This window comes from Tyto alba, unplaced genomic scaffold (genome assembly GCF_018691265.1).
Source record: "Tyto alba isolate M040663 unplaced genomic scaffold, T.alba_DEE_v4.0 Super-Scaffold_11, whole genome shotgun sequence".
Classification (NCBI taxonomy): domain Eukaryota; kingdom Metazoa; phylum Chordata; class Aves; order Strigiformes; family Tytonidae; genus Tyto; species Tyto alba.
Genome location: NW_024881273.1, coordinates 1430453 through 1456656, shown reverse-complemented (window position 1 = coordinate 1456656; position 26204 = coordinate 1430453). Strand labels below are relative to the sequence as shown.

Sequence of the window (26204 nt, the reverse complement as noted above, 5' to 3'; positions counted from 1 at the left end):
TAGCACAGGAAGAAGCAATGAGAAGTCAGGGACCAATAATCCAAAGTAGTGCAATTTTGGGATGCCTTGGAGGAGGCGATCACGCTTTGCGTGTGAGGTACACGGCGGTTGTGCATTTCTGAAATGGAAAAAGAGTAGTTGAAGGTAGATAATGCTTAGCCTTCACTGAAGTGTGCAGCTGGTTATTTATTCCTGTAATAAGTTGCTCAGAAAGAAGACTTCAGTATTCCAGAGAACAGTCGTGCTGTGCTCCTTCGTATTGTGTGCATTATGCTTACGATATTTTTATTTGAGAGCTATTGGAGTCCAGAGGTCCACTGAACCCGGCCTCGGCTATGCTTGGTGCTGCACAAATACACACAAAACAGACTTTTCCCAGATCTGTGTGTCTCTTGATCAGCAGCGTCTTTCAGTCTCACTAGAGATAGTTCAGTTAATTTAGTATTCCTATTATGCATGAAATAGAATATATTATTCTACCTGATCACAGAAGGAACACAGATACTTTATTGATGCTCTGACCATCTTTTAAAAAGGGGAAACAGATTACCTTATTGTCCTTAATAGACTGTACAATAATGAATGTTTACAAGATTTTTTTTTTTAATGATCTTTTGTTACTTAAGGCAAAATATTTGAGACGTTTGTTGTTTTGAGGCATCAAATATGTTTTGCAAGGTAATTAAGGAGATTAATGCTAATTATAATTGGTGTCCATTCAAAAATGTCAAACCTATTTAAGCATATTTTTCATAATAGTTGTTAATCAGTGAACTGCACTGAAGTTTACCTAGAGAGAGGAGGAGTTAAAAGCTAATCAGAAGAAAAGTCATGCTGCTGCCGATCTAGAAGACATGAGCAACCTGCAGCTGAGTACCGCAAGTCCAGGAACGAGTCAATTACGTTGCTTTCTCACTGATCTTTTATTTATTTCCTCCCACAGTATTTTAAAAAGCAGAAACGGTTAATCCCAGAAAGGACGGTGTGGAAATATTTTGTGCAGTTATGCAGTGCAGTTGAACACATGCATTCCCGCAGGGTGATGCACAGAGGTAACATTAATTCAGTCTCTTTTCACTGAATAATAATATAATGTTCCAATTAGTAAGCGCCTACATTCAAAAACAATTATGCTGATGTTCAGCCAATGCATGTTTAGAGAGGCTGGAGCTTGCAAGATGGATTTCTCCTTCTGTCTCTTTGCCTCATTGTTAAAGGATTCAGTCCGAAGTGAGTGTGGTATTAGGAAGATGAGCTGCTTTGTATTCCAGACACTGATATTAAGTAGAAGTGTCAAACTTGCCATTAGAAAAGTGTCAGAAGTAAAATGCTGAGACTACTGGATACAGCGAACTCTAAGAACTGGTCTTCATTATATTAGCTGTGACCTTAAAGAGTTTAGAAGAGTTTTTCTGTCTTGCAAGCTTTTCTGAAGTACTAACACAAATACGTCCCACACTCTCATGAGCTGTTCTCTTTTTTCATTAATTATTTTTGAATCTCTTCTCTTAGAACTTTCCATGGCTTTGAGCTCTGTCCAGAAATTACATTGCTGCTTTCAGCGTAAATGAAATGCTTTGTGAAGGACTTGACCCAGGAAATGCAAATATCCCAAAGAGCACCAATACCAATCTCTTGCTTGCTATTTCCTTTTTCCCTTGAAGTAGTGAATTCTTCACTATTTCCTTCAGCAGTGTGGTACTTTATACGTCCGCTGATGCAGTTTGTCAGTTGTATGTGAATTAAGTCCGTAATTGGTGGCTGAAATTAGGAGCCTCGCACATTCAGTCTGCTTTAACATGAGGAAAGAGCTTCACTAGCTCAATCCTGACATGACTGCTTGGGAAACTGGGGTTCTAGTAATTTTTGCACTCCGTTGAACAAACTGGGCTGTATAGAGCCCAGAACTTATGTCTGTGTGGGACAGTAATTAACCCTTGGTGTGAGAGGATGATGGTGGGCAGTACAAGCTTTCTGTAGAAAACAATCATTTCTAAAGAGAAGCAGACTTATTTTTTTGATTTCCATCAGTTAAAGAGGATGCCTCTATTCTGTTGTGCTGTTTCTTGCATTTCCCCTCACTGGTATTTCTTGTGCACTGGGAAGTACACTCTGATTTTTGTGTATGTACAGAGCTTGAAGTCTTAGAAGATTCAGCCTATCAAAGCTGTAAAGAAACATGGTTCTGCTCGAGCCTCTTTTGTACAGAGACTGCTTCAGGCTATGCTTCTATTGCAGTAGTAGAACCAAATAACCTTTTGTGGCTTTGACCTTTTACCTTTTTGTTCTTGCAGACATAAAACCAGCCAACGTGTTTATAACAGCCACAGGGGTGGTGAAGCTGGGAGATCTTGGATTAGGCCGTTTTTTTAGTTCTAAAACCACTGCAGCACATTCCTTAGGTAAGATGGTACTTGGAGATGTAAAGCAAGCACTGCTGTATGGTTGTCAGCTGGGATGTTCAAAAGAAGTGGTGTCTGTCCTCTTACTATGACAGAAGCTTGATTTGGTGGATGCATACCATATTTTCTGTGATATATATATATATATATATATCTTAAATATTCTTCATATGACATTAATAGGTATTTTTTGTTTTAAAACTCTACTTGATATTTTTTTCTGGAAGATCTGGCCTGGTAAGTGTGTGATTTATAGCAAATGTAACAAATGCAGCTTTTCCACTCTAAATAGCATGTTTGCCTGCACTCTGCTTACTGGAATTAAATGTACGTCACCACCATTTTTAGCAGATGCTGGTCAGCCATCTTACCCTGAGCAGGGGTTGTGACTGTTACCTGAGTTGAGGGAAGTATTCAGAGCCCTCGTGGTTCACCTGTTCCAAAAAAGGGACTTCACTTGAAACTCACCTTTGGCTCTAAAGATCCAAGTTTTCTTAATGTCTTCCATGTGTCTCAAGGCTGTTTTTCTGCTCTTCTGTTGGTGCAGCTAATTGTTCTTGCCAAAGCGTAGCACCTTGCTTTTATTTCTGCTGAGTTGTATCCCGTTTCCAGGCTCCTACTTGTGATCACTCAGAATTTTTATTCTGTACTCTGCTGTGCTTTGGGTCATCCCAGCTTCTCGCTATCCACAAAGGCAGTAGCGTCACCACAGTCCCCGTGTTAATGCATGTTTTGAACAGAACTAGAGCTATTGGCTCTTTTGCAGGACTTCAAGTGAAGTAGCCTTCTACTTTGACGGTGAACTGCTTTTCCAACCAATTTTGCAGCCATCAAATAGTTCCATTTAGACAGATTTAACAGTTTGTTTATAAGTAGAGTTATATAAGCCTCTGATAAAAGCCCTAAAGTTGTATTACATCTGTTACTTCTGTTTTCCTCCCTCTGAAGCCTCTTACTTCATCATTTGTCATGATGTTTTGTGGACCAGTCATAATGATGATTTGTTTCTTGTTCTTTTCCCTGTGTTTTACAAGTAAGATGATTATACCTCCAGCATTTTTCTGGGAATTGAAATTGAGTTCACTGGTTTAGACCATCAGGGTTCCTCGCTCCCTCATCTTTACCGTTAGCGTTGGTTACAATGCTGTAGAACAGTGTACAGCATATACGGTTCATTCCTTAAGTCTTACAGTGTGAAGTATTCCATAATTGTGTCTGTAACCTCTTGAGATGTGGTTGGTTTTTCCATTTTTATTAATGAGTCTCAATTTTTTTGAGTCACAAAGGTACTTCTGTGTTACAGCTGTGAAGGAACTTTGGCTTTTACTGCAGTATTTAAACTCTTTTACACTGAGCTCTCACAGCTGATTTTGGAACACATTTGTTTCACTATTTGTCTTTGTAGTTTCCTTCACTGAGTGTGAGTCTTGCTCAATTATTTCTTACATGTGTACAAATTTAATTGATGATACTTGTCAACAATGCTGGTGCTTCTCAGTACACAAGAAAGGAAGACAAGTGCCTTTGTGCTTAAAAAAAATTAGGCATTTCTACAGTTTACTTTCATAAAATATTAGATTTCCCTTTGCATCAAAAGCTATTCTAGGATATATATACTCACTACACTTAATCAATTTAAAATAAATCCTCTTCAGAGAAAGTTACAATCGCATCATCTGAATAGGCAAAAATATGATCATGTCTAATTATATGATCTTATCTTGTTTGACTGCTGCACTTAAATTAATAAGAATAAATTGGGGCTTGAAAACTGGCTGCACATGTAAGCCAAGCTTGTGACCTTTACCAGAGTTGCGCTCTCTTAATTGAGAGAGCTCATGTAGGAAGAGTTGAGCCTCTTCTGCAGGAACCTTGCCCTTCCTCAAATCAACAGCATCCTGGAAGCAGGCAAGTAAGGTGCAAAACACTAAGGGAGCAGCAGTGAGTGATACTGAAGACAGCATGTTGTGTTGTGGGAGGGATGGACACGCCACCATTTCCAGTGATTCTTGTATCCAAGTAAAAAGAACATTTTAACAATCAAAAAATATGCAGACTTGAAGCTGCTTTTTTGTTGTTTTTTTTGGTAATTTGCCAGACATACAGGTTTTGTAGCAGCAGGAAATCTACTGATCTTGGTTTTGGTTTAATTAAGACATTTGTTTAAGTAGCTGTGAGTGATGAACACCCTGCAAACCAGAGTGTGGTACCCGCGCGGACCCAGGCTGTGATGCCGGGCACTTCCCGTAGCCGCGTTGCCCTGGCAACCACCCTGAACCATCATTTCTCTGGCTGCTGACCCATGAATTGAACGTGCGGCTTATGCAAATATATTCATCTAATTTTTTTTTTCCTTTCATTGTATTTGCTAGCATCAGACTGGCATAAAAGGGCATTAGGCAGTACCACGACCCGTCTGACAGGTGTACCACCGGGCTGCGGCAGCGCGGCCGCCGCTGTGTCAGGAATGGGAGCCGTAATTAGAGCAAAGAACAGAATGAACGTCAGATGAATTACCAGGCAGCAGATCATATTTGTCAGGAAGGATTGCATACATAAAAATTAAGTGACAGTACACGCCGGGGTAATGAAAGAAAAATGAAAGATTTGCCCATACACAGCTCGTGAGATGCAGGCGAGCGCCTTGCTCGGAGCGACGGCAGGATGCCCGCCCAGGATGGGGAGCATCGCCGGGGCAGGGAAGGCTCCAGCCCCTGGAAAACCTCCGTGGACAGACCTGTGAGAGGGGAAACGTGGACACGTCCCATCTCACTAAGTAGCAAAACTGCCTTGGGAAAGGCAGCAGTGTGGCGGGAGGGGTGATCAGCACCAGGCAGCAGCCGGGGGCTGGGGGGGAATTCACCAGGCAGCACCTCTTGTGCCGCTTCCCCTTTCCCTGTAGGACTTGAGAGAGAAGATGGGACATACTTTTCCATAGGGGAGAGCTCTTCATGCACAAGCTCTACCAGAAAACTCCCGTGTTTTAAAGGTAACGAGTGTAGCTAAGGTGAATTTTATTACTGCTTGTTACAACACAGTGGCTAATTGTCCTTCCTTCCCTAATTTAAGCTCCCCTGTAGCAGAAGCTCCAGGATTCAGTTTAATGGAGATGGACTTCTGTATCGCAGAAACTTTGTTTTACTGGGGGGCATAGGAGGGAGTGGGGGGGCAATTCAGCATGAAGTGAGAAGGAATGCTTTTTTCTTTTTTTTTTTTTTTTCCTTTTCAGTACTGCTTACTATTTTCTTGAAAAACTTTTAGAGCCTGTTCTTTTGCAGTTCATAATGCAAGCATTTTACTACATCTGTAGTCTTTTTTTCTTTCATTTGTATGGTTATATTTTTTCCCCGCCAGGAGCTATATGATATCTGTTTGACAGACTATTTCCCTACAGAAAATGACTATACTTAAGCCAGAGCTTTGCACCCAGTAATGATGAAATGACATCTGGATGCTGGAGTTTGGGTGTGACACCATGCACTTTGTGTTGCTTTTATAGTAGTGGTGTGTGATGTGCTTCCAGGTGTCGTCTTTTTCATTCAAGATTTAATAGGGCTAGCAGTATTTTTTTGGCTGTTTTTAATGTTTGATTGTGTCCATTATTTATTCTGTTGATCTCTGAGGTGGGTATCTAGAGGAATACCTTGTCAGTTAAGGCTATTCTAATATGTTTGTTGGAAAGTTTAAGTTGTTAACTTTGCTACAAAACCTAATTGGTTATAAGACAAAAATGATAAATAGCAGCTCATATTTACAAATTGCATAGACTTTAGAAAGCTGCATAGGCTTTGGAAAACTTAACAGTAAGCTGGTAGACATTGTTTTACTATGAGCTGTAATAAGTACAGATAATTGCCATTAATATTAAAATGGATAACTGTGGTGTGAACTGGTATAATGCCCATTTTTAGCCAGATAAACTTGGCATTATCCAAAGCTCTGATTGGCGTTACGTTTTGAAGAAAAAAACAAACAAACAAACAAAAAAAAAAACACAAAAAACCCAAACAATCCCAAACCCCCAAAAAACCCCAGTTTTACACAGAATAGTCTTGTTCTGGAGCAGATGATTTATTGCTTTTCCTTGGACAAGAATAAACTTGGAGCAGACTTTCCTTTTGGGGATGCATATAAGTCAAAGCTTCCCAGTTTAGAACATGCAAATAGTCGTGGATTGGAGTACGTGGGGTGTTACACGTTCCTTCTGGTTTCTTGTTGGATAGAAGGGCAAACAGGGCGTAACTGCAATCACGAGAAGGGCTCTTTTGTAGGTGGACTATTTGTCTTTTTTCTTTTCTCTTTTGCTTGCCAAGCCAGTTTGCCATCTGAAGCAAAATCACAGTATTTCAGGGGGCTAGTAAGCAGTACTTGTTAAGAAAAAATGGACACAAGAAATCCACTGAAAATTTCAACCGCCAATATTGTGTGCAGTTTGAGAAATGATGGCCTTTTGGTCTGTGCCTGTAGTACAGTATTTGTGAAAGAAAAGATTGCTGCAGGATTAGGGCAGGTATATTGTATTACCTACATGTAAAAAAGAAAACCAAACAAAACATACACACACCCTTCCCCCCAAGAAAAACCCAAGACAACAAACTATGAGGACTTTGGTAGGGTTGTATATATAATTAAATACTAATAAGAAAGAAAGAGAGAGCTTAGAGCAACAGGTCTTGTAAAAACAGCTGCAATATTATGCACAAAATATTTATTCTCTTTTGTAAGAATAAATAGATTTAATCTTTTCTTTTCCTTTTTCCCCCCCTTGAAACAATTGGAGGGGGGTACCTCACACTGAGATTTGAAGGAATTTAAAGTAGAGCCTTTGACATCTCTTTCACTTCAGCTGATTCTCAAAAGTTGAGCTAATTCCCAAATTCTCCTTTTGGGATAAGACCTCAGCCTTCTTGTTGGAAATACACTCCAAGTGATGCAAACATTTACAAACAGATACTAACAAACTAGACTTCTTTTAAATAATGCTGTAAATTTTTCTTGATCACCTGCAAGCATGTGTGGGGAGATGAGACAGGTGAGAGTTGCGGACTCTCATTTTCAAGTAGAATTGCTTCCCTGCTGTGTTTGCACCACTGGATATTATTAAAATATACTAAAATATTTTTCTCAACTGTATGTATGTTCTTGGAATATGTAATAGTGTGTCTTATATGTTAAAGTTAAGCTAATAGTTCTGGAAATACTTATTTTAGAAACTGGGTGATTTTTTTTGTTATTCATGGATGGCATCTCGGGTTTTTGAGCATAGTTCTTTGCCTTTTACATTTGTAATGAGCATGTTTCAAAAATCACAAGTATTTCAAAACATCGCAAAGTTTGTTTTGACAGGAGTGGAATATCTCTAGAACGACGGAAAGCTTTAATCAGTATTACCCCTTTGAGGCCCGCACTGCGCTCTGATATCTCTTGGTTTGAAACTGGGAATGCTCTGTAAAGATACAATAAAGGTCAGAATTTGTTAGGTTCTTTCATATTCAGAACTCTGTTCCCTGCTGTGAGAAAGAAAAGTGATAGATTCAGAAACGCTGCTCAGCTCAGTATTAAAGATTAGCTGGAAGGTGTTGGTGAAGGTGGAATAAAAGCTTTCCTTATCACTTGTTCTCGTACTCGCAGTCAAATATGGCTATGGAGTTTGATTCGTTTCAAGAGATGCTGATTTTTTTATAGCGTTTAAAAACACCCAACATACAGAGCCTATTAAAATATTTGGAAATACTGTGCACTGATTTCAGTCTAATCTGCCTAAAGGTGTGGGAGAACTGCTGCTGCAAGAGACTTGTCTGTGGTACATTAAATTTGGTGAATGAGACCCCGATAGAGCCTCCTAAAAGTATGAATCAGATTTTCTCGTGTTTCTGCCTCTGAGCAGCTAAGGATGAATTTCACAGGAAGCATTGATCCCTGGCTGAACTGCAGTAGCACAGGGAGAAGCTCTGTGTAGGAGATAACAATCCTGTGTGTGACTGTACTAATAACCCGGCCACTGTCACTTCCACAACAACAAAACTCCTCTGGTTCAAGCTGAAAAATGTTTTCAAAACGGGTGAGCGTGATCTCTCCTGTGTAGTGAAAGACTTGCTGAGTTCAGAAGGAACGTAGCTCTTCACCTGGGTGTTTCTGTGGCAGATGTGGGAATTCAGCTCAGAGTACCTGTGCGCACTGGTTGCTGTAGTTACACAGGTAGGATTTTTAATTCAGACTATATAGGAGAGGAAGGGAATTTGAATTTTATTTCTGAAATAACTTTGCTGCCTTGCCTGTGTGTTCTCCTGGTGAAACAAGAGACTCTGCTCCTAATCTAACTGGGAATAATTAGCATTTCCCTAACTTGGGTGTTGCAGATATCCCAGAGCTGCTCTGGTCCGCGTGGGTGGTGTAGCTGTGCATGCAGACAGTGCTGGGGAGAGTAGGAAGAAATGTTGTTCTGGTATCGCTGAAGTAGGCTGATATTCAAGTGAAGTGTTTCAACTTTCAGGAATAGAATGGGAAGATGCTTACTTAGTCATAATCTTCCCTCCAGTTTTGCGACCTTTATAACTTTAAAGGCATTACTCTACCACCTGGTGATTAATATCGAATCTGAACAATATTTTGTATTTTCAGCAGGGCAGATGCCAAAGAAAGTTTCTGATTAATAGTCTCCGATTAGACTATTCTTGTCAAATTGACTAATGTAATGCAATGGTGAGCCCTGACTGATTGCACTGGAAGCCTTGTGCGCTTTTCTAGAAGGTGCTCATTACAGGAGATTCCCATGTAATGTTGGACAGGCCATAAAGAGAATTGGGCTTGTCAGTCTTTTATCATGACAGTTATTTAAAAATTAATGCCTCAGTTTTGAAACGCAGAGACCTGCTTGTTCGTAGATTTGCTGACAACACTACAGTAATGATAGGTAAATGTGCAAGGTAGACTTCATAAAATCAGCTCAGGCGTGGACTGTTCCACGGGCCTGTTAATGTGATGGAACAGCCTAATGCACAGAAAATCAAACACGGGCTATAACGCACTCATCCGTATTATAAACCCTGTCGTTCTGCTTTGATCGAAGGTCGTTTTAAGGCATTATCTGAAAAGACAGTTTTAGCCTACCAAGCAGACCCCTGCTAACGTGGAAGGCAAGGCCATAACTTTAGAGCCCACACGTTATTACTTGCTCTGAGCTTGTCCCTCAGTGACCCAGAATAACTGAGCACAAGAGCAGCTACGGCCGGAGCCCACCCCTGGCACTGGCCCTCTGAAGCACGAGGACTTCGGGGAGCAGGAGTGGGGGATGATCCTTGTGTTCCCTCCTGCCAGCTGCGTGCTGCTGCCCGGCGCCTGCGCTCGCTCCCCACGACGCGTCGCCCGCCTTGGCCGCTCGGTTAGCTCGCCTGGCAGGTTGGAGGAAAGCAGCAGCCCTGAGAAGTTGAAGGTAGGGAAGTGTCTTGCACACTGGTGCTCAGTGGGGACTTCCAAAACAGTCTTCAAGAACTTGCATAATGAATCACCATTTCTTCTGCAGCTGCATGTTTTTAAGCAGTAAAATGAATCAGTGCTATTCCAACCAAGTCAGTTCTTGTACAGAAATCTGGCAAATGTGTGGGAATTACTTGGAGAGCTCTGCTGTCCATTGTGTGCATCTTGCGTGCACATGGGAGAGATCCATGGAAAGCCTTGTTGGGCCCTTTGAATGAGTCCTGGCTGCTCTTGGTGTTCTGTGAAGTTGCTTTGTACGGTCTGTTAAAAATTATCAACTATTAACAGAACTCTGTTCTCATCCATACATAGAGGCCTTTCACCAGCAATTAAAACCAGCCAGATCTGGGACAGTGTCACTTTGGCATGCTCCTAGGCTGGATATGCTATCACTGAGCAAAGAAGTGTAATCATCTCCATATGTTATTTTTCCTGTGTTGTAGTTTGTATAGAATTTGCAAAAAATGTAACTTCTCATTAGGGTACTCTTCACACCGAAAGTGAAGTGATTTCTTATTTGAATGACCTGCAAGCACAAGCTGAGTTTATCATATAGAGCAGCTGATTACTGAAAGTCCTGGGGGACCAAACAAATGAGCCAGTCAGGGCAGTGGTCCCATTTCTTAGTTACTTGTTCTATTTTGGTAAGCACAGTTTTATATATGTATTTCTGTAACATCTTATGTTTCACACCAGTGCCATAGGATTAATTTCACACTATATGCTACATTTTTGAGTAGCTCTGAGTAAAAATTGTTGAGGTTCAGTAGACTCAAAATTTGGGCATATAAATGTGTGGCAAAAATGTAGACTAAAGATTGAAGGGTGTTGGTTTCCGGGGGAGGGTGCTTGTTGTTGTTTTGAGGTAAGCTGCCTGGTTTTCACCCCAGAGAAAGAAAATGCCTTGAATATTTAAGGTGGAGTAGCTGGCGCAACAGGATCCCAGTTTACCCCGCAGAAAACTTGAGGTTTCAGAATGCTGATACAGTAGAGACTTTAGTAATGGGGTAAACTGGGTCGATCTGGTGCACGTGACATCCGTACTTCCAGCAAGTCCTACATACGGGGAGGATGTTGGGGATGCTTTGGAGTAAATTAGATAATTGTACGCTAGCATTGACAGGACTAATTTCAAATCAATGCTCTTTGTTTGACTGAACAACCTAAGAGAAGGTTTTTGTATTTCTGATTTCCAGCTTCTGTTAGGATGCTGATGTACTGAGGGCGGGTACTGTCTGACTCCTCAGGTGCTGCCCCCCCTCTGACTGCTCCTGTGTCTTGGTTTATAGGAGTGTCGTGAATTCTTCAGGGCTGTAAACATCTTTTTGTCCTGTGAGGACAGGCCTTGTACAGTGCCTGTACCAAAGGGATCCTGGCCTGTGTTCAGGTTTTCAGGGCGACAGAGGAATGCAGTTAAGGTTGGGACTCGCAGGTATACTTAGCACAGCGTGGTCCAAGCTAGAGGGACCCCAAAGTGCTTTTGCTCAGGTATCGCCCCGGTGGCAGCAGCTTCGTGCTGGGCAGGGGTTGGCTTTTGCCTTTTGGGAAGCTGTTGCTTTCTGCCCCAGAACTCCTTTGTTTCCTACAGTGCGTGAACCCCTCCTTAGGAACATTTGGGGGCAGGTGGTGGCTCTTCTTCCCCCTCCACCTCTAACACCATCCTTCGTCTGCTTATTAGTCTTCCAGCTGTCTGCAGTCAGCATTTCAAATGGAGAAACTGTAAACTGAATGTAACAGGCAAATTAAACATTTGCCATCTTGTGAGGAAAGGTCTTTAATTAGGAGAAGGATACATTCAAATGCCAAAAGAGAAAAAAAAAAAATTGACAAGGGACAGGCAAGCAGGGGAAGCAGGAGAAAAGAGAGCATATAAAGTCCTTGGATGTTTTAATAAATGATGTATCTGAGGATTATTTGATGTAGTTGAGACTGCCGGGATGTCTTGTATTTTCAGTACCACAACTGAAACTTATTTAGGATTTAAAAAAGAACCTTTTTGAGGTAAGGGGTTTATTAATAATTTCCTGTATCTTCTGTCCAAAATGCTGGAGTAAATTTCTTTTGATAAAATACAGACTTCTGGAAGTGCATAGAAATCCCACAGCTTCTGATGTGACTGCAAGTTGGAGCAATGTTTTAAAGTTTGGAATTATTATCTTGGTTCTTTCAGAAAGTTTTTGAATACCTGTCTGGTGCTGGGCTTGTTACTTCCATTTCTCTGTTGCAGTAAATGGTCTCCTGAACCCTTAGAAAGGGTGCCCCCTCATATCTGGAGCCGCTCTGTCATGCTGCTGGTGCAGTGTGTGTCAGGTGAATGTCCAACTGATACGCTGTCACGGGAGTCTTGTTTTAGCAGAGTACGTTCCTGACATCTAACGTGCAGTTTCAGTGCTGTTGAGTGAACCAAAGGAAGATGGTCCTTTGCGATTGCTCTGAGACACTCTGAAGGTACTTGGAAGACTGGAAGGGGAAGAAAAGGTTCCTCAAATTTCAAAAATACAGAAGATATTTTCAGTAATGTTCACCAGTCTTCTAGCTCTGTATGTGATGATACATTTGGTTTTACGCCTTCAAAACCATGATTTGTTTCCAAATTTTTGTGCCAATCTCTTCTAATTAGCTATTTGTGCTAAGCCTAATCCTTTAATGAAGTGAAACTTCTGTATAATACAGGTTGCACAGTCACTTTTTCAGACCATAACTCCTCGTTTGTTTGTTTGTTTTTTACAGTGGGAACTCCATACTATATGTCCCCGGAAAGAATACATGAAAACGGCTATAACTTTAAATCTGATATCTGGTCTTTGGGCTGTTTATTGTATGAGGCAAGTATCTTCTCATTGTTTTTTTTTTTCCCAGTTTTGTCTTAACCACACTATACAGTACAGGAATTAAGGTTAGACTTACTTTAGCTTAATTGTTGAGAAATGTTATGAAAAGTTAACTCTTTTTGTGCTCATCATGTGCTTTTTTTGCACGAACAGCAAAGAGATTGTTCCCTTTGCACAGTACTTTACACGAAGCTAATTTACTAGGTGACAGTAGATGTTGAGGCTATAGATACAGAGCTGTTATTAGGGCAGCATATTCACAGTTTCTCCCGAATGCTGCATTTGTTTTAAAAATAACAAATTCATTCGAACGTAAGCTACTGGTTTGTTAAATTGAATTCTGACCAACTGGAATATTTTAATTTGGGGAGCTTTCAATAAAGAAAAATAGAGGTTTTATATAATGTGAAATTGCTTTCTCTAACTTTATTAGACTACAGCTGGAATTCTTTCTAATTGTACATTGTCTTCTAGCCAAATGCACAGATGCAAAGCAGGCACACTTTGTATGAACTACACACTTAGTGTGCAGCTTCTTCTTAAAAGCTATTACATATAATTTCAAAATAAGTGCTATGATTTTATAGCAGTACTTTGAGTTTTGTGATTTAATTTTTAGCAGGGATCAAAGGGTATTGAACAGTCTTGTACTCATCTTTAATCTAATCTTAATCTTCTTTTAGACGTATGCATCTTTGAATTCAAGTGAAAGTGCATGTCAACATTTAGAAAGCTTGTATCCCAGCCCAGAGAATTAAAAATCCCTGGGATATTTAGTAATAAGAATATTGCTCACATCCTCTTTGGATAATAAATTATGTGAACTGATGACATTTTGCTTCTCACTACAACTTCTCTTAACCACATGGAATTAGAGAATAAACAGAAATGTGATTTATTTTGTGAGCACATCAGATGTGAAAACTACTATAGTTAAGCATGTACATCAGCTAGTGGGTTAAGCAAACCTTTTAAGACATGATGGGATAGAAGTAAATTTTCCCGTAACATCGGTCTTGCCAGCAGGAGTGCAGAGCTTGTCACTCTTACGTAATTCTGGGAAGAGCACCCATCTAATACAGCTAAGTGCTTGTTGAGCGAGGTAACCCCCTGTCCTTGGGGGCACCGAGCCCTGAGTCATGCAGCTCGGTGGGTGCTGATTCACTGTGGCAGAGCGTGAACGTGTGTGCATCTGCACTGAGAGGGACTGGTGCTGGGAACTCGGTGAAATAAATCAATAAAATCCTGCTGAAGGGACTTACGCTGTCCTGGGGGCTCGACTCCAACAGCTCTTTGCTTCTTGCATGTAAGACAGCAGCCCAGCTGGCCCAGATACTGTTAGGGGCTTGTGTGTGGTCAAAAAAATGCACTTGGAGGAAAAAAACCCCCACAACTCTTCATTCTTTTTATACTCTGACCAGTGTCCATCCAAAGACCGTATCTCCATGGTGCTTCAGACAGCCTGCTCACAACTGCTGACTGTCCTGTACACTTGACGTGGCACAGAGTTTCAGTAAGGAAGAAGATTTATCTGGGTGTCTGGCATAAATGCCCCGTAAGTCACCATGAGCAGTGTAAAGTCGCAGCGTTGGCTGCCTTAGTACCAGCAAATAGCCACTAGATCTGCTGAAGGGAAGATCCACCTTGGTGGAGACGCTGGAGCCCAGCGTGGTTGTGTCGCTGTGTCACTGTTAGAATTCCGTGGGATAGGAGGGAGAGAAGGGGTGTAAGACACCCTACTAAGTACTTGATCGAAAATATTTGGAAAACGGTGAGCTTAAATTGAGCGGCTTTGTGCCTGTTCTCAAATTCTTGTTACCTCCAGTGAGAGAATTCAGGAGACTTAACGATTCCCGAAGCAGCAGCAACATACCATTAAAAAGCTGCTATTTCCTTAGGAAGGATGGTTTTGCTTGTAGTGATTCTAGTGAGGTACTGAAAACTGGGTTGGTACAGCACAGCCGTGTGTACCTGGGTCTGCTGGTGGCGTTTGAAAAGGAATTTGGAGAGTCTTCTGTGGGAAAAGGGGGAAGGAAGCCTGAGCGCCCAGCCGTTCGTTACGCTGAACAGTTCCAGGTCTGCTCCGGGTGTTGGGCAGGAAGGGGGCGCTCGCCCGGCGGCGCCGCGGGGCCGAGGACGTTGGCCCTGCCGCGGTGCGCCGGGCTTGCCATGGCTCTCGGGAGCGGTCGCCCAAGCTGGACACGGCTACTCGCCCGCTGCCGTAGCGTGCAGCCTCTCCGTCAGGCTGCTCGGAGTCACTGCTGAGGCTGAGCGCTGCTGGAGATGGGATTCCAGATTTATGCAGAGAGAAATATTTAGCGTTGTGCTAAGATAATGTTTTTGTTGCAGGCAATATGGTCCCCTTATGGCACAGTAGTCTTGGTACTCCTTATATTGCAAGAAGCTGACTTAATTGCGCACTAAACATAATTCTCTGGTAGGAGTAGCAGTACTATAGTAACATGTGAACGATTTGGCATGTGAAGCGTTTTTAAATTTACTTCCTACGTAGGTAAGCCTTAACTTTGTGAACAGGAGCTGTGAGATCTTGCGAATTCCAAGGGGAGCTGGACAGTTACCAATTTTGTGTTCAGCAGATAAACAGCTACTTGACTTTTCAAACTTTCTAGAATTTGGAAAATTAAAAACCAAATTCATATGTCTTTGAGGGAGCTGTATTTTATCTTCACTAATTTCTTGTAATGAGAGTGCTTTTCCATTTGGCTTAAAAGTAAGGAAGCAATGTTTGTTTGGTTATGAGTCACTTCTGATATTTCTCCAGATAGATTGTGTAGATAAGCTGCAGAGAGATTTAATGTACAAATCGCCTTCAGAGACACGCGTGTCCACTGGAATCCACTTAGGGCACGTTGAGGGGTTTGGGATGTGATGCCACGTAGCACCACTTAACTTTGACATTGATAATCATACAGTGATTTTTATTAAATCTTATCAATATAGTAGTAACTGTCTTAATCCCTCACTTCCTGTAGATATCTGTCAGCAAGATAACTTGGAGGGGATAAAAATAAGTTGTTAATTCCCAGAATATAGCTACAAGCAATGACTTCAGCAGTTCTGGCAAGACGATCAATTTAAGCACTAACAGTCATTCCTAGATATATATTTTTTAACCAGTCATACTACATGGTGGTCATTTTAAATGGAGATCTAGCTGTCCTGTGGTAATTGCTCTAATCAAAATGTCAGGAGCAAACCCCAACGCAGCATCACAAACTGTTGTTAGTGCGGTATTTGGAGCGCCTGTGGTCACAGCCCCTGCAGACCTGACTGGTTGAGTCGGGACGTGTGTGCCATCTCTTGCTTGTTTCAATTTCCTGCATTTACCACCCCAAAACCCCACGGTGTTTCCTTTTCGTTCCTCCTCCTTTGCACATGACTGCTTAACTAGACTTAGAAAGAAAAGTTAATGGGAATTGAAAAATCCCTTTCAACCTTACTGACATTATTGATGTTTGTATTGAAATCTTGGAGACCTTGTTTAACCCTTGATTGCCTTCTGTGCCTTCCCTGATGTGCCCATTAGTGTTTTTCTTGGACCAATCTCGTGTGCTAGGCTCTCCAGTTTTGTTTTAACTGATTGAGAACAATTTGCTATCAATCTCTAATTGGAGATTAGAGTCTCTAATTGGAGTCTTAATCTTTTCCCCCCTGATTTTCCTGTTAGTGTTATGACAGTAACAAAGTAACGGCAATACAATTTCACCTTTTGCCTTCAAAAACTTCCAAAAGGCCATGAGCACGGGGCTGTCGGGGCTCTCGCCCGGCCGTTGGGGCTCCATTCACAAGCCTGTCGGGTGACTCTTCAACCTCAGCTCTGTGGGGTTATGAGGAATAGCCCGGCAATGCTGCTGAAAATGGTGGTGGGATCAGAGAGGGAAAAGTGTGCCCGTTCCCCAGCCTGTTCTGTGCAGCTGTTAAAGGTGCAATTCCTCCTCTCCCAGCCTGCAGCAAGGCACAGTAAATGTCACTAGCACAGCAGATATCTCAACCTACGTTACATGAAGCTTTTCCAGACAGAAAACTGAACAAGCCTGGAGTTTTCTGAGGTGTTTCTGGGAGACATGTACTCAGTTCGCCGTGTCCTTCAATGTAGCTTGAGTGCCTTTGTGTATTCTGTATTGCTAATTATAAGCCTCTCTGGATATCAGATAAATACCTCTGGAAGAGCTTCCTGACAAATATTGTAGTCTGATGGTACATAAGGAGCTAATCTTGGAGATTTGGCCAGGATATATCCTACTACTGCTCATAATGGCTCAGAACTCCTTGCAGAAGGTCTCTTACCTCTGCATGGTTGTCTTGCTCAAGGTGACCCCTGCAGCTGAGGTATTTTCACTAATTTCACAGAGTAACCAATATGTCTTGCAAGTAAGCAAGAAAGAAGCAGAGTAATTTTAAATTATTTAAAGGATAGGTTTATGATTTAAACCAAGGATAGTTTAGCTTGATGTGTCCTGCATTGCCTAACACCTGGACAGGTGTTAATGCCGGTGAGGTTTCGGAGGGACGCCCCAGGGGGCAGCTCGAGTGCCTCCGCGCCGGCCCCTGTCCCACTGCTGGAAATCCAGCTCAAAGGCAGCATTTCAGAGCCCTGCCCTAATCAAAACTGCTTGTCGGTCACCGAATCACTAATAATCTATCAATCTTGATTTCTAAACTGCATGATAATAGAGTGGAGGATCTAGTATTGACTTTTTAAAATTCTGCTGGGAGCTTGCTGTGTGTGTCAGCAAGACAGCATTCTTCAGATGGCTTTCACAGCGCATGGTAATGAGCAAAAGACTAATCATCATCATCAAGTAACCCCCTATTAAAGCCGTAGTGAGAAGCCTCGACTTCAGCTGGCCTCAGTATGAAAAGCTTGCCAACTTGATGCAGCTTGTAGCAAAATGCTTTAAAAAGATCTAAACAGTGGATAATATCCACAATTATCCAGTGGTGCTTCGGTAGGAGGAGGTATGGCCGGGCTGCCTCTGGCAAACCCCACGGTAACGGCGGGTGGGTCTGCGGGGCCGGGGCCCGGCGTGGGCGAGCGGGAGGGAGGCGCTCGGCTCGCCGTGCGTGGCTTCCACAGGCGCCACGTCAGCACCTGCACCCAGTTCAAAAACGCCCGGGCTGCTGCGGCTGATTTTCTGAGGCTCATCGTTCGGTGTTCGCTGAGACCTCCTGGTTGAGAACTTGCAGTGCAAAGGGTTTTCCACGCACAAAGTTGCAGTTTCCTTCCTGAGGCTTAAGCAGAGTATAAATGTGTCTTTGTAAGGACTCTCCACATGCCCTGGAGGGAATCCTGCCCCCCCCCCCCCCCCGAGCCTTCCGTCGGGCTCCCCGTGCGGAGTGAACAGCCTGTTTATCTCAGACATCTGTCATATGGAGATGCGAATACTGGATTTCTAAAACAAAATTGAAAGAGGAAAAAGACCGGATTGATTAGGAAAAGTTTTACTAGTTTGGTTCCCAAATCTGCCTGGGATGCTCTTTTCTAAGTAGCAGATTCCTGTCAGGAGGGGATGTTTGTTTTAAGGTCATTTTTGGTTGGGTGTGTGTTTGGTTTTTTTTATTAAAAGGCTGAAGTACATTGCTCATGCTTATAAGATTCTTTGTACTCTAGGTAGCTCAATGTCCAGAAATGATCCACTTGTTCTTTGTAGCAGTCTATTAAAAGTCTACCAGTCACAGAGAGCAAATGAACTGAATATAGTTGTAACCGAGGAAGATTGAAACCACGACACGTGATCAAAGACAGAAGAGCTGCTACTTCTGCTACTTTTTAGAGAGACGTTTGTATTTGAGAGGTTTTCATAGTCATCTTTGAGCCAGTTGGTTTTTAACTGATTGCCCTACAGTCCAAGCAGCCTGGTTTTTATTAAAAAAAAGGTACTTTTTTCTGTGTACCTGTAGAATTGCCTGTATACCCCCAGCACCACACACCCGTGAAGTTTTGGGCAGCAAGAATCCCAGCGACAAGGAAAGGCGGAGGCGTGCCCAGGCTCGGCGCTGCTGGGGGGCCAGGGGGGAGCAGGGCCCCGGGGGCCGGGGGGGAGCAGGGCCCCGGGGGCCGGGGGGGAGCAGGGCCCCGGGGGCCGGGGGGGGAGCAGGGCCCCGGCTGCCCCAGTGGCCGCGTGTCCCGGGGGCCAGGGCGCTGCGGGCGGCAGCTCCGCGCCGCTGCGGCCGTGCCCGGAGCGGCTTGGGCTGGGGACAGTCTCAGGGAGCAACATCGTCGCTTGCTCGCTGTCAGGGAACAAAATTTGCCCTTGCAAATCTGCAGCACTGAGGGCTATTAGATCCTCGGCATTTCTGATCTATTTTCTGTTTTTTCTCTCCAGATGGCAGCTCTTCAGAGTCCTTTCTATGGAGATAAAATGAACCTGTTTTCTCTTTGCCAAAAAATAGAGCAATGTGACTACCCACCTCTTCCAGCTGAACATTATTCTGAAAAGGTAAATTGGGAGCATTTTTAAGGGGAATGTGGTGGGGGATGCAGGGAAGTTCCTCCCACACAGGGAAAACAGAACCCGGGAGGAGAAGCCCCCTCCCATCCAGGGCGGAACAGGAGATGGCCCGAGCGTCCTGGGTACCTTTAGGGCTGGCTAAGGAAACTGTTGTTGTGATGCGTGAATATTGACGAGCTAAATTAAGACAGAAGAAAAGATTTCTTAACGTGGGGAATATTTTGAAACTGAAAGTCTGTGATGCTGGCAGAAACCACCAACGAACCGTGGGAAAGCCCTCTCCTTCGCTTCCTTTCCCTTAAAATAACATACCATCAAGCAGCGCTTACATTTTTGTTTATGAAGTCTTCAGCATGTAACAAGGGGGAAAATATTCTTTTTAAGAAAAAAAGAGAGGAAACCTATTTAGTTTAATGCAATAAGCATCTACACAGGAGCTGTACAGGGGCTTTTTAAAGCCTGCGTTTGGTGCATCTGAAAGCGAGGGATGGGGAGCAGCAGCTGAACCGGAGAATATTCTGTGCGTGCCTGCTCGGCCACGTTTCACTTCAGCTGCAAAGATGTGTTGGGTTTTTTTAATTTTTTTTCCCTTACCTAGACAAACCAGCTGGTTTTCCTTACCTCCTCACTCAGTTACAGTTGCCTTCTATTTGAAAGGAAATGGCTAATGTAATTTTAAACATTTGCCATATCCTTCGGGGGTTTTCTTTTGTTTTGTTCTACCTCAGAGTTCTGAGGAGCAAGAGGCAGGATGCGAGGGAAATACCGTACGTGGCTGGCAGGAGACAGTCTGGTCTCTACCCTGAGAGGGACCCTGCACCAGACATTTTACATTTTACTTGGTATTTTACCTGCTAAGTAACTCATGCAAAAAGATTACTTGAGAACTCTTCTAGAAAAGTGAATTTTTAAGTTGTGTTGTTTTTTTTTTTTTTTTTTTCCCCCCCAAGCTGCCGTAGCAGCGAGTCCCGGCTCTGTGCATTCACATTTGCCATGCTGTTGTAGCATGCATTTCAGGATATGCCTGCTGGCAGCAAGAATTAGTGTAAGTTGACAGATGTGTTTCCTGTCTTTACAATTACTGTCTGTTTGCTTCCCTCTGGCAGTGCTAAAGAGTGTGTGTAGCGTGGTGATACAATCCAGGGTGAGAAGGATGGTTTAAAGCTCAAAGGCGCCAGGTCCCAGAGAACTAGACTCCAGATGGTGTTCATACACTATTAACAGAATGCTTGACAAAGTCTGAGGAGGGCTGTGCCTTTGGCTGTAGCTCATCTCGCTGCGTTAGCTCCTGCTTCTTACGGGAACTGCACAAAGCTTCAATTTTGTGAATATTAAAACATGACACCGCCATGAACAATATTAGGTTTAGTACGTAAAGATTGGATTTTCAGATGCTTTTGGAGTGGATAGCCAAAGGGAAAGGTGTGTCGATGTCTCCCAGCAGCCAAGCCAGATAAACCATGCAGGCAGGCGAGATGGGAAGTGTAGAGGGCAGATGTCTGCAGCAGCAAGTTGCACCAGCAAGAATTGGATCTTCCTGGGGCCGGTGGGTGGGTGGTTACCCTGGTCTGGACGTACACATTCAGGTTGAAAGGGCAGGGTCTTTACAACCACTCTGATACTGTCACTGCTACGGATCTGTGAGTGATGTGGGAAAGCAGTAAAGCCTCTACCTCCTCCCACCCAAAGCCAGGGGCGAGGATTAGGCCGCGTCACACTCCTGGCGTTTTCCGTGATGCTCCAGAGCCGTCGGTGTCTTCCCTTCACCTCGGTAACGTGGCCTCGAAGCGAAGCTCCAGCTGTAGGCTGACTGCTGATCACATGAATATTTTAGTTGCAGCGTTGTTTTAGATGAACAAGGCAGAGCACTTACTGCAGAATGTGTGCTTTAATGGTGTTTCCTTTCAGTGATGTTGTTCTTCTCTGTAGCCTTTTGTGGCTAACCGGTCCAAATCCTCCCGGGATCAACTGGTGTGCTGTTTGTAGCAGGAGGAGGAGCTGGGACTCCAGCCAGGATTAGTTTTCTGTATCAGGAACAAATTTGCTAGTAATTGGAAATACTGGTTGGTGGTGCTTATCAAGGCCTGGTCTGCCAGTTCCTTGGAGATGATGGTGAAATGCCTGCGCTGTCCTGGTCATCGACAGTGGACAAACCTCCCGGCTGCGGTTACGTGCTGGATTTACATGGGAGCACAGCTACTGCTTGGACGAATTGTACTGATAGCACAGGCTCTGGTCCAAGCTTTAGAAGCATTTTAATTTGCTTTGTGGGTGTTTTGTGGTGATCTTGTCTGGTCAAGGCTGAGGTACGTGTTAAATCTTTGGGGTCTCGGGGTTACAAAGGCAGCACCCCCCTGCCCTCAGATGAAGCAAAAAAAAATGCACCGTAGCAGTTAGGAGAGAATGAGCCAGGGCCAGGCAGTGGAGTTGGGTTTCCTCTGGGGGTAGCCTGGCTGGGGGGCTGTGTTGTGCTCGCTGTGTACACACGAAATGCCAGGCGAGGGGGGTAGCAGCCGTGCTCGGCCGGGGCCCTGCCGCCATCCCGCTCGGCTGGCAGGAACCCCCGCCGAAGCAGGGAGCCTCGGGCCGCGCGGAGCCGAACCCCTCACTCGAGGATGTTCGGTAATGCAGCTGGAGCCGTGTGCTTGATAGCTGTATGGTCATGCTTTTAATTACCATTAAAATAATTGGCACTGCGGCTACTGGGAGGATGTGAGAAGATCAGAGGCTCAAGGCTGTTTCTCCCGGTGCCTCGGGGGTACGAGCAGCTTTCAGTGTCTGTATAATTAAAAGCTACAATCTTTCATGTGCACAATAAAGAGGGTTGGGAGGTGGGGAGACTTCAGCCTTTCTGCATTTTATTTATTAAACATAATCAATGACCAGTCTCTCTTCTTCACAGAGGTTTTGAGGAAACACTGGTGTTTGACAGCTGTGCTCTGGTGTCTTAAGATACACAAGTTCTGTTCAGAGTCCTGACACTGAAATGCTTGAGCTGGCTTGGTACAAGGGGTTGGTTTGGTGTGGGAAGTGCAGTTGTTGTGCGGGAGAGCTCTGTTCAGGACATGTTTTTAAACCCTTCCTTCTACTTCCCCCTTTCCCAAGTCTGCTTCCACTGGCAAGTCCACCCCTGCCCGTCAGCTCAGTCAGATTTCTGGTTGTGATTTTTAACTTCCTTCATCCACATCCTGCTCGTGTCGCTGGTGCCCGTGCCGGGCTCCCTTCCCCGCTCTCCGACCTGCTGCCATCTCGTGCTGCAGAATCCTGGGACCTCGACCTGCTGCTTGTCTGATGATACTGGTCATCTCTGCTCTGGTTCTCTGAAGTGAATTAAAAATCCCCCAGAAAAAAGTTGGTTTTTTTCTTTTTTTTAAAAAAAAAAAAAAAAAAAAGCTTTGAAACTCCCAGTATCAGGGGTAGCAGGTCAGAGGTGGTGGTTGGACTCCAGAGCCACGTTACAGCACTGAGCAGGGAGGCTCAGGTACCGCTGTGCTGGCAGCAGTGCAGGTGACAATGTAAAATCCACTCGGGGTCGTGGGGAAGATTTCAATCTTTGGTGCTGAAGGTTTGGTGGAAAAGGTTCTTCCTGGTCCTTGTGCAGGGTGGGGGACGCGGGACGGAACGGACAGACGTGTGTCTGCAGTCTGCCCAGGAACATCTGCGTAAGCGGAGCTCCGGGCTCCCACCCGGGGTGGGACAAACACTCCCGTGGCCTTTTCCAGGCAGCGGGTTCCTTCACATCCATGTGCCTGTTTTCCTGTCTTTCAGCTGCGGGAGCTGGTCAGCATGTGCATATACCCTGATCCAGATCAAAGACCTGACATTGGTTACGTGCACCAAATAGCAAAACAAATGCATGTTTGGACCTCCAGCACATGAACCATCTGCAGACGCTCTCAAGAAGCCAGCACAGCTCAGTCTTACTTGAATTTTTTTTTTCTCAGATGAAACCGACTGGTGCCTAGTCACACAAGTGAGAGGGTTGAGCACTCGTAGCAAGATGCTCCATTATTTCTGCAGGTTATTTGACAAGGACTCTTACAAGGTGGTCATGCTTTAAAGTGAAGATTCTGTGAGGTAGTGCAAGTGATTTTTTTTTTTTTTTTTTTTTTTTTTTTTTTTAAGGCCAATAACATGTTACAGATGTAGATCATTTAAGGGTCCTTTCTTAAAACTATCGTGTGTAATCTAGGATAGCTGATACTAAGGAGGGTGTTGGAGCATTTGGCACACCCCTCCTATCTTAACTGTAATGTGAAATATTGAAATAATTCCTTCAGTGAAATCACTTTATACTAATGTAAGAATTGCAGTAGATTTTGTGTAATTTGTGTAACTGCTACTTTGCCTCTTCTGCAAATGGTTAATAGCAAATTCAGTTTTTACTTCGTATATTTTAAAGCAGCCATTTATGTGTTTTTATTAATTCCCTCCTCTTCAGACTTAGGAACTGGGAAGGGTTGTGGGGTGGGAAACATATTTGTTTTCAAGATTTCTTTTTTTTTTTTTTTTTTTTAATTGAAAATTAAGAGTGAGTATTTTGCTGATGCATTTATCTGTTAACTTGGCTAAGGCCAGTGAGATGAATTAAGCATGTACCTGGGGAAAAACGTGCCAAACAAGCCCAAATCAAGCATTGCTTCTGCAAATAATTTCTCTTCAAACTTATTTTCCCATGATTCTTTTTAGACTATAGGTTCTTGTTAAAAACCAGTATTTATCTAAGCCAACTAGATTTTGGTGAAGATACTTTTACATGTTCAGTAGTACGTTAGGTACTATGGGTAAAACATAAGCAAAGCAGTGTTTTAAACACTTCGGAAATTTTTGAAAAAGAAATAAGTAAAACGCTTGTTGAAAAAGAAATAAGTAAAATGCTTTGTGTATCGAATTCTACATGAGGATCAGCCCCTGTCTATTTAACTGTGAAAGCTAATTTACAGAATGTGAATTTTTATAAAATTGCAACCTGATTTGAAGGAGTCATCTTCTTTAACTACATGAAAATTTTCAACCAACTAAATTCATTCATTGAATCAATGATTTGTTTCGTTACTGTCGATGAAAAATATTCACTGCCTTAGGAACAAACGTGGATTCACGTTCAAGTGTTTCCATTTCATTTGCCTGTTCAGAGGAGCAGGGCTGCACTTAACGCTCTGGAGGACGACAGCGGGGGAAAGAGATGCGCCTGTCCTGTTTCAGCGCTGCTTCCACGTGTGACGGTGGCTAATGCCAAAATGTAGATTTCTGTGTGACAGTTCAAACGCAGCCTGTGCCTGTTTTTTTGTGTTTTTTTTTTTTTTCCTTAAGAAAAGCATAGAATCCTTAATTTTTTGGGGAAATAAGATTAGGGTTAGAGGGTTACGTACATATATATGCTTTTAGTGGATTTTTTTTTTAACCTAATTTCCTCTACTTAAAAGGAAAACTGCAGTGCCATCTTCAACTACTTCCCGTCATATTTCAAAATATTTATATAGGGTAGCAAAGAAAAGCTATTAATTGCTGTGAATAATGTTGGTATCATTAATGCAAGGTGCCATTTTATTGAGTCTTCTCAGCAGAAAGTTGAGCCTGCTGCTCTCATGAGAGATTCAGGAAATTCAAATCAGCATGAGAATGCAGTGGAGGCACCAAATTGCTTCCAACATTCCTATGCTAACTTGTTTAATTTATACCCAGCTTCTTTAGCAATTCTTAGAGTTAAGACTGAAGACTGTCACTTTTACACTGCAGCTTTCCTTTAAGCCGCGGCGGCAGCTGCACAGGCGGAGGGACGGCTGTGCTGCGCCTCTCGGTGTAACATGGAACAGGAGCTCCGGCTTCCAGGGAGGCTCAGCTTCAGTCCGAGGAGCTCGAGAAGCCACTTTCCTGCTACATCAAATTTATTAGTGCTTATAAGTAAATGTATTTCAAAAGGTAATTTTTTTTTTGCAATTGTGCATTTTTAGATAAATAAAAAAAAATTATTTACAAAATAAAAACCTTTGTTAAAAAAAAAAAAAAAAAAGAGTCCAGTATTAAGGAAAATTAAAAACAAAAACCAGCTAGTGAAAACGGAGCTAGATGTGTGTGAAATTGTTCCTAACAGCCGCTCTGTGTTCCAGGAACCGGACAACTGAACTACATAAACTGCAGCACTTGTCCCGATGGCAAACTATGCATGAGCGTCTTTGCCCTCTCACCTGTGGGGCCGCTAGCGCTGTTCTTCCCGGCTGTTTGTTGCAGGATGTGAAGACTAGGGCCTGGTGTCAGTTAACCTTTTGAAGCTGACTCTGGATGATATGTCTTCCCTTTTAACTAAATGAGAAAATAATTCTGCAGGTGCATTTTCTGCTAGGGCTTTTTTTTTTTTCCCCCCAGGATCATGTGGTACTGTATGAAACCGTCTGAAATCACTTTATCTCAAATAGTACAAGCTCAGGATTTTAGAACAAAAACGGCCCAAGCGGAGGCAAGTGCCAAGACTGACTTCGAGTTGTGCTGCCTTCAGTCATGTAATTCAGAAATGAAAAGGAATGTGCCAGGCTGGAGCGTGGGTCTACCCCCTCTCCTGTCTCTGCCTCCAGAGGACAGGCAAGAATTACCACACCCCCCGGTAGCCCGTACTCCTTCCCTGCAGTGCCCCAGGTAGCGGCAGCCTGCTGGAGGTCAGGGCCAGCAGCTCAGAACCACCCACGCTCACTGTTTTCATATAATTTCTTGATGGGAAATGTGTCCATGAAGAAAGGAACACTATGTTAAATTGCAACTTGGCAGACTGGGCTTACACAGCCTAGTCTCACCCTTGCTGTTCTGTTTGTAGAGTGAAGTAACAAAGCAGCTGTTGGACTTTGGGGTTTTTCTGCGGGTGATGTTGGTGCTCTGCCGCGGGAGCCGGGCTCTCCAGCATGTGCTAACACCGACCTCGTGGGGTAAAGCCCAGCTCCCCTCCCCAGCCCCACCACCAGCCTCACCTTTTCACCAGCTTAGCAAGGGAAAAGCAGCAGCAGCAATCAGCACCACATAACACCACTAGG

At 43.4% G+C, this 26204-nt stretch overlaps 1 protein-coding gene across 5 annotated transcripts in view; it reads left to right on the top strand.

The window, feature by feature from the left end:
* NEK6 (NIMA related kinase 6) overlaps window positions 1-23305 on the top strand; it is a 67994-nt gene extending 44689 nt beyond the window's left edge. For 4 of the 5 annotated variants that reach the window (XM_032982644.2, XM_032982620.2, XM_032982626.2 and 1 more), the window contains exons 6-10: window positions 944-1052; window positions 2295-2402; window positions 12609-12703; window positions 19057-19170; window positions 22951-23305. In XM_032982644.2, coding sequence (XP_032838535.1) covers window positions 944-1052; window positions 2295-2402; window positions 12609-12703; window positions 19057-19170; window positions 22951-23061 — 537 coding nt within the window. In that variant the 3' untranslated portion in view covers window positions 23062-23305. The other variant, XM_032982661.2, reaches the window with a different exon arrangement.
* Window positions 23306-26204: the final 2899 nt, after the last annotated feature.